The 8,682-nt window shown below is 44.5% G+C and overlaps 1 protein-coding gene across 1 annotated transcript; it reads right to left on the bottom strand.

Annotated features, from left to right (window-relative positions):
* Window positions 1-1,711: 1,711 nt before the first annotated feature.
* LOC130022518 (olfactory receptor 18-like) lies at window positions 1,712-6,243 on the bottom strand. Its single transcript, XM_056113280.1, has 3 exons — window positions 6,114-6,243; window positions 5,708-5,849; window positions 1,712-2,651 (listed from the first exon to the last, which is right to left on the bottom strand). The coding sequence occupies exons 1-3, from the start codon at window positions 6,241-6,243 to the stop codon at window positions 1,712-1,714; spliced, it is 1,212 nt and encodes a 403-aa protein (XP_055969255.1).
* Window positions 6,244-8,682: the final 2,439 nt, after the last annotated feature.

The following is an 8,682-nucleotide window of genomic DNA, read 5'->3' as shown; positions in this document are numbered from 1 at the left end:
CACAGGTACAGATTGACCTGCTGGCAGCACCATGCCCCACATGGAATACGTATCCTTAAAAACAGTTGTAAGCCTCTTTTTTCTCCCTCTGACTGCATGACACTGGCATGTTGCCAAACTGTTTTTTGCATATTAATATGATAATTGATACTTTATCACAATACTCAGCAGCCATCTAAGAAACAGGCGGTTAACCAAGTCAGTGATTTCTTTTCTTTTTTTTCTTTTGGCCTTTTGGGTCACATGTGGTAATGCATAGGGGTTACTCCTGGATTTTCACCGAAGCAATACTCCTGGCGGTGTTTGGGGATACCATGTGCGATGCTAGGAATCAAGTCCGGGTTGGCTGCGTGCAAGGCAAATGCCCTACCTGCTGTACTATCGATGCTCCAGTCCCAATAGAGTGATTTCTGACTGTGATGTCTGGTTATTAACCATGGCAGAGTCACCTTAAGATCTGAGTGTAGAGTTCTTTGTCTAAACACATGTGGTGCTACTGCAGGACTCACCTCTTTGCAGAACTTGGCCAAGAAATTTCCTTAGTGTCTTGACACAAGAGTCTCTGGATGCAGCAGCACGCAACATGGCAGTGGGGTTTCATCATACAATTAATTCAGAGAACAAGAGGAGAAAGACGAATTGCTTTGACTCTACACTGAGATGGGGCGCCTGGTCATTTATTTCACATTATCGATGTAGGAGTGGCGACAGGTCTCTGTATTCTTTAAAGGTTCCCAGGTTCTTCAATATTTTAAAGAGTGAGAATATTGAGTAATACGGATTCTCAGAGTTAGCAATCCAAAAGTTTATTGGAGAGGACGGAACGATTGTAGAGTGGGTAGGGTATTTGCCTTGTCTGCGGCGTACCCAAAATCGATCCCTACCATCGTATGGCTCCCAAAGCACCTCTAGGAGTGATTCCTGAGTGCAGAAACAGGGGTAACTCTTGAGTACTGCTGGGTGTGATCGAAAAGTCAAACAAAAAATGTTTTTTGGAAAGTAGAAAAGAAAGAAACTCCCCAGCAAGGGAGGAACTTAGTATAGGACTGAATTTAGTATGGCTCCTTGTACATGATGTGGACTTCTCTGAAAATAAATGACTATAAACCCTTTTTTACTTGCCCTATGGCAATTGATATGTTACCTTTAAAGAAGTGTCTAATCTTTTCTCTCCATTTTTTGGATGGGTTTATTTGTTACATTGTTGTTGATTTTGAGTCCTTTACATATCTTGGATATGAACCCCTTATTTTGTGTATGTCAAATATTTTCTTTTAATTTTAGCCTGAGTTTCTTTAGACATGCACAAAATTTTAGTTTTAAGTTCATTTGTCTAGTTTTGTTTTGTTTCTTACCAATGGAGTAATCATAGACACTTCTCAGGTCTGGTTCATAGAAAGTTTGGACTAGGTTTTCTTAAAAAAATTTTGTGTCACCTCTGGATTGTTGGTGGGGGTTCTTCTCAGATGCTTATAGGACAAAGAGATTCTGAGGAATTAAATTCAGAATTTTAGTTTGTCAAATATTTACAATAACCTTTTGAGTTATATCCCCCGCATCTTGTTGCTTTATGACATACAGTCTTGAGAAGGAAAAACAGGGTGCAAAGAACATGACTCAGGTCGGCCATGTTGGCCGCTTGTAAGGCGAACGCCCTGCCCGCTGTGCTATCGCTCCAGCCAATCATATGATAAGAGCACAAATATAATGATTAGGCTAAAGTGAGAAGCTTCTGGAAGGCTCTCTTGATGTCCTTATTTCTCAGACTGTAGAGGAAGGGGTTAAGCATGGGGACAACCATTGTGTACATAACTGAGGTCACTGTCTCCTTTCTGGAGGAATCAGATATAACTGAGCTGAAGTATACCCCAAAGGCTGTTCCATAGAATAAGCAAACAACGGACAGGTGAGAGCCACATGTGGAGAAGGCTTTGGACCTCCCTCCTTTAGAAGAGACTCTCAAAACAGAGGACACGATTCTGGAATAAGAGTACAGGATCCCTGAGACTGGCACTCCACCAAAAATAGCAGCGATAAAATACATTAATAGGTTATCAGTGGAGGTATCTTCACAGGACAGCTTTAGGAGTTGTGGGGGGTCACAGAAGAAATGAGGAATTTCCACATGGGTGCAAAAGGTGAGCTGTAACATCATCAAGACATGTATCTGGGAGTCCAACAGGCTGACGCAAACAGACGCCAGAAGCAGCAGGCTACAGAGGCGGGGGTTCATGAGGACAGGGTAGTGCAGAGGGTGACAGATGGCCACAAAACGATCGTACGCCATCACCGTGAGAAGTGAACAGTCCAAACAGCCAAAAAAGTAAAAAAGAGACAATTGTACCAGGCAGCTTGCATGGGAGATGGTTTTTCTCTGAGTGAGAATATCCCAAATCATCTTTGGCGCCGTGGTGGAGGTAAAGCCAATGTCAGCCGTGGACAGGATGGAGAGGAAGAAGTACATGGGTGTGTGGAGGTGGGGGTCGGAGCTGACGGCCAGGATGATGAGCAGGTTCCCTGTGATGGTGACCAGGTACATGGACAGAAAGAGGCAGAAGATAAGAGGCTGGACTTGCGGGTCATCGGAGAGTCCCAGTAGCAGAAATTCCACAGTGCCTGTTCCATTGTGAGGGTCCACGGAGCAGACACACCTTTGGGAAAATCAATGAGAGAGGAAACAGGTGTACAGAATCTCATTACTGTGTTTAAACTTTATATTTGAGCAATAAACAAAAACAGTCATTTCATTTGAGTCTGATACATGTTAAAAATACTCGAGATCACACGGCTCTTTCGTCCGGAATGAAGCATAACTAGAAGCTGGCCATAACCATGCCACCGGACTCAGTCCAGGTTGTTTCACTTAGGGTGCCCCAGCGGGTGAGAGCCCTCCCAGCCCAAGGGTCCCAGCTCCGGCACTTGAAAACCTCCAGAACCCAACCGCCGCCATGCTTTAGGCCATTTCCCATATGCCCAGGCTGAGCCTCACGCATGAGCGAACATATTCTTGGACAGACACATCATAAAACACTCCCTGCCCATTCTCCATAAGTACCACAACAGACTTAATGGGATTCAGACAGTAGGCAAAAAATCATAAAAAATATGAATATATACGTATTTTCATATATATATCTATGAAAGTTCACATCACTCAACCTTTAACATGGTAATGATATCCTATAGAATGTCTTAATGGCCCCTGCCAAAATAAAACAATCATCACACTGTTTCCTATATGAATACTTTTTTTTTTGCTTTTTTTAGGTCACACCCGGCATTGCACAGGGGTTACTCCTGGCTCATGCACTCAGGAATTACTCCTGGTGGTGTTCTGGGGACCATTTGGGATGCTGGGAATCGAACTCGGGTCGGCCGTGTGCAGGCAAACATCCTACCAACTGTGCTATACTCCATCTCCTATGAATACTTTTTTGTAAGCATTTTCAGCGGTTCTTCATAACAGACAATGCAAAATATGTTATTTTGGTTGTGCTTTGGGACGGGGATCGGGGCTTGAGATGGAACATCCCAAATTTGGTGGTGGGAAGGTGTAATGGTGGTGGGATTGGTGTTTGAATATTAGATGTAAACAAACCTTATAAAATAAATAGATTTAAATAAATAAGTTTGATTAGTGAAAAAATACTCTTGGATATAACAACACGAAAGCTGAAAAACTATTTTTTTGTGTTGCTGTAGGCTTTGATTTTGGAAAGGTTGAGTTAAAGCAACATGAAGAACAAATGAAAAGTCAGAATGAAACAGTTCCAACTCTTTTTTTTGTTTGGGTCACACGGGTCTGTGCTCAGAGTTTATTTCTGGTTCTGTGCTTAGTGACCACTCTCAGCAGTGCTTAGAGACCCATATGAGGTGCTGTGGATCAAACCCAGGTTGACCACATGCAAAGAAAGCTCTCTCCCCACTGAACTATCACTTTGCTTCTACCTCTACACTTTTTCAGAATAAACAAAAGAAATAAGAGATTCAGAAAGTCTCTAAAAGGAAACCTATTAAAGAACAATAATAAGCAGTAAATTATTTTACTCACATACTAGGCATGCTTTTCTTGCTCTGGATTACTTGTGAACACAGTATTTTAAGTGTTAGCTTTATTTTCCCCTTCACCAGTATTTGGAATGTGGGCTGCTAATTAGGTGTGTGTGTATGTGTGTGTGTGCGCGCGCACGCACGCGTGCACGAGCCACAACTCAGGAAATGGAACTCAGGACCTGATGCATGCAAGTTAAATATTTCACCATTAACCTGTATCCCCCGTTCCCATTCTCTGCAATTTGAAGCCAAAACACTGATTTCTTCTGCCCTCCCTTGGGCTACATGCGACTTCAGACAAGTGTAGGTGGTTTGACATACTCTCCCAGCGCAGAGAGTTCTGTTTCCTTGTTTGTGTGGTATTAATCGTTTCTTTGTGTAGCAATAATCACTGTGGGTGCAAGCTGAATTTAGACTGTGGCTCTGGCACTAAGTGGGGAACTGAGACAATGGGAACCACCTTGAATTTTCCCTCTCTTGCTCTGGATGGACCAGCCCTGCAGCCTGGTGACAAGTGTCCCTTCTGAGCTACTTCCTGATGGCCATTGTGCATGTGGAACTGAGCAGCGCTGAGCTACATGGATTGACCTAGTTAGTCATCCTATACATATCAATAACGTGATTTTCACAGGGCCAATAATTATTGTCTCTGAGACCAATGATATGACATTAGGGTTTTTCTCCATGTTACCCTGAGCCTGGCGTCTCATCTAGACCTTCCGTAGTCTTAGGATGAAATTGTGATGAACACTGGAGTCAGGGGAAACCATCTTATTCTTATCAGATTGTTTGTGTGTTTGGGTACCTATGTGTAGTTAGGGACAAGGATACATTTTGAGTGGTGTTAGGAGTTCACTGGACTCTAAGACATCTTGTGAAAAAAACTGTACTCATGGGGGAGTTGAGTAGAATGAATGGAGAAAAAAGGAAGGACAAAAAGAAAAGGGCCAGGGGAGGGTCTCTTGATAAAGTCTGCATTACTAAGAGCAAGGACACATTGACAAGCTTAACAGTGGTCGCTTCCCATGCCTTTGATCAAAGCAAATTTCATATTTAAGGAGTTATATAAAGAAATAGTCAAGGCACATCTGTGATTGAAGCCCAGCTGATACACAAGTGAAAGCTATTATTCATAACTGGTTTTTAACAATGAAGAAATCAACTTGACGGTCATGGGAGAAATATTTGAGTCAGAGCCACAGAGACAGAACTCCTTCAAAGTCTATCCAGTGATAAAATGATATATAGGTGAAAAGAGCAGAGATGTGATATATATTGCATGTAGCACAGAAGATATGATATAATAGGTGAAAGAACAGAGAAAAACCTGGGTATGGAAGAACAAACAGCTAATTAAAACAGAGATGTACCACTTGCCCCACTGGAATTTCAAGTGTACAGAAAGAGTTTGTGTTGGGTTCTGGAGAAGTAATGCAATGGGAAACTTGCCTTGCATGCACATGGCTGGCCCCTGTTCCGTTCCCAGTAGCCCTCTTTGTTTCTGGAGCCAGCCAGGAGTAATTCCTGAATGCAAAGCCAGGAGTAATCCCTGAGCACCCCAAGGTGTGGCTCAAAATCATACAAACAAATACTTAGAAAAATACCAGATGCAATGGAATAAGGCTGCCCACACATCTTGTGCTTAATGAGTTACAATATGCGTGAAGTGTAAAAGGACACATCATATTCATCAAATGTTGTCATAAGGAAATCACCAGCAAAGTTCCCTGGTGTCATTGTTATCTTCTCCTCACCGTAATGATCAGTATTGTCAGGTATATAACCAATAGAAGGTGCTTGGGGAAGAGTTTGGGAGATTCAGTTAAGGTCCGTTTGACAAGACCAAAGGAAGCTAGAAATGGTGGTGGGTAGAGCAGAACCCTTTATGAGACATCTGTCTCCCCCAACAGGAAAATCAAACCTGAGCTCCCTGTGAGTCTGTACAGGTGCATGAGATGCACATGGTTCCCCTCCCCTGTGCCCCCTGTCTATCTCCAGATCCCATTAATCTGGAGGAGGAGACAAGAGTCAGGACAATCTTGCCCATCTATGCCCCTCACCACTCACTGGTCTCTGCCGGGTCTCTGCTGGCTCATGCTTGGAGCTGGGGCCTCCGACTCTCTCCTCCCTGGTGAGTGATGAGATCTGAGACTCCGTGCTTGGGACCGGGAGGAAGGCGAAGTCAGGCATGAACCCGCACAGGTGATGGTGGTATAAGGGGTTGCAGGTAGGAGCTCACTGAGAAATACCCTCCAGGGCTTTGGGGCTGACTGCTTTATTACTCCTCCATGGCCCAGAGGGATCAATACACAGGACAAATAGTGAGTGTCAGTGTTCCTTGTTAGCCCAGTCTCTGATGGCCTCCTAATTGGAAGAGATTCTCATCCAAGCAAAGGAGGAATGGAATATCATTAGAAGTTGTGGCCTTTACGCACAATTAAACCAGTATAGCAAATCTATCTCAAATATTCTACCATTAACTCCAGACTTTACTATAGTATGTTCATAAATATTACACCACAGGAGAATTAAATGCCTTGCATTTGTATTAAATAACATTTCATGAGTCAATAGGATACTCTTTTTTTTTTTTTTGTAGGAGTACTGTTATTTATTCTGCCACTGATTACCGGATTGAATTGTGCAAGAACTCCACCTTACTTTTTTTTTCATTTTTTTATAATTTTATTTATTGAATCACTGTAAGAGCAGTTACAAAGCTTTTGGGTCTAAGTCTCGGTCATACAATGAAACACCCATACCTTCACCAGTGCCCATTCTCCACCACCAAAAACCCTAGTATACCCCCATCCCAAACCCTCTCCCCACCTGTGGGTCAGATGATTTCCACATTACTCTCTCTCTACTTTGATCACATTCAATATTTCAACACCAGACCCACCATTATTATTTGAGATTTTACCCCAACACTCAGATATGCTGAAAAGGCAACAGTAGACAATTTGTGTTTTATTGCTGGTTATGAATAACATATGATGTCGCGTGGCTGCAGTAGGGCCACGTGATTTTGAAATTCCAAAATTTTAACACTTAAATCTGGAGGGATTTCTGCCAAAAGTCACTGGGTTTCAAGATTTGCTCCTGAGTCTCTGGGATCATGACTGTTGAGCTCCTTTATCAGGAGCCAAAGAGGCCGTTCGTGGGCGATGGCTTGGGGTCTCATTGGGGTGGGGAGGACAGGCCCGGCTCCCCCCCATCCCGTGAGGCCCAACAAGTTTCATCACTGCGGGCCCAAGCTTGACTGTCCAATAACCTCTGGAGGATGGCGGCCATTGAGCCACCAGGAGGAAACAGGCAGAGGGAAAGCACCCTTTCCACCCTGGTGTGGCCCGGTGACAGTAACCTACTGCAGGATCCGGACACATTTCTGCCAAAAGCCGCTGGGTTTCAAGATTTGTTTCTGAGTCTCTGGGATCAAGACCGTTAAATAGCTTGATCAGGCACCAGAAAGGCCATTCGTGGGCGATGACTTGGGGTCTCGTTGGGGTGGGGAGGACAGGCCTGGCTCCCCTCCATGCCGTGAGGCCCAACAAGTTTCGTCACTGCGGGCCCAAGTCTGACTGTCCAAAGACCTCTGGAGGATGACAGCCACCAAGCCGCCAAGAGGGAGCAGGTGGAGTGACAACACCCTTTCCTCTCTGGGGTGGCCTGGTGACAGTAGAGTACTGTGTGGTCCGGATGCATTTCTGCCAAAAGCCACTGGGTTTTGAGATTTGTTTCTGAGTCTCTGGGATCATGGCCGTTAAGCAACTGGATCAGGAGCCAGAGAGGCCTTTTCTGGGCGATGACTTGGGGTCTCGCTGGAGTGGGGAGGACAAGCCTGGCTCCACCCCCATCCTGTGAGGCCCTGTGTGTCTCATCACTGGGAGCCCAAACCTGACTATCCAGTGGCCTCTGAAGGATGGCGGCCACTGGGCCTCCAGGGGGAACAGGCCAAGGCACGAAACCTATTCCCACTTGGGTTGGCCCAGCACCAGTAACCCAGCAGGGACCGGACGCATTTCTACCTAAAGCCGCTGGTTTCCAAGATTCGTTTCTGAGTATCTGGGATCATGGCCATTAAGCAGTTCAATCAGGAACCAGAGACGCCTTTCCTCCAATTGCTGAGCCGGAGGTGGTTTGTGGGTGTGTTTCCCACATACCTAACTTCTGGCCGTTTACTTTCTCAGTAAACTTTGCCCCAAGTTTTTGGGATCTGGCCAAAGGCACAGCAGCAATTTTCGGGTATCTGGAAGTCTGAATGCGCCATGAGGCCGCTTCACAGGTACAGATTGACCTGCTGGCGGCATCATACCTCCAGGATACTCTTTTTTAAAAAAATTTTTATTAGCGAAACACCATGAGGTACAGTTGTAGACTTACAAGTATTTGTGCTTGGGTGTCAGTTATACAATGATCGAGTACCCATTCCTTCACCAGTGTTCATTCTCCACCACCACTGATCCCAGTATCCCTCCCACTAACCATCCCCCCCATCCCTTCCTGCTTCTGTGGCATGTCATAATATGGATATTATTTTTTTGATTTTTAAAAATTTCTTTTATTTTTTAATTTTTATTAGTGAAAGCACAGCGGGTAGGGCATTCGCCTTACAAGCGGCCAACATGG

Source organism: Sorex fumeus, unplaced genomic scaffold, assembly GCF_029834395.1.
Source record: "Sorex fumeus unplaced genomic scaffold, SorFum_2.1 ptg000019l, whole genome shotgun sequence".
Classification (NCBI taxonomy): Eukaryota; Metazoa; Chordata; class Mammalia; order Eulipotyphla; family Soricidae; genus Sorex; species Sorex fumeus.
The sequence above is the reverse complement of the archived record's forward strand: the minus strand, read 5'-3'. Positions and strand labels throughout refer to the sequence as shown.

Coding starts and splice junctions, on each gene's coding strand:
- LOC130022518 (XM_056113280.1), bottom strand. CDS start 6,243: ATGCCTGACTTCGCCTTCCTCCCGGTCCCAAGCACGGAGTCTCAGATC. Junction 5,850..6,113: donor CCGGCAGAGACCAGTGAGTG/GTGAGGGGCATA, acceptor CTCTTCCCCAAG/CACCTTCTATTGGTTATATA. Junction 2,652..5,707: donor TTTTACACTTCACGCATATT/GTAACTCATTAA, acceptor ATTTTCCCAAAG/GTGTGTCTGCTCCGTGGACC.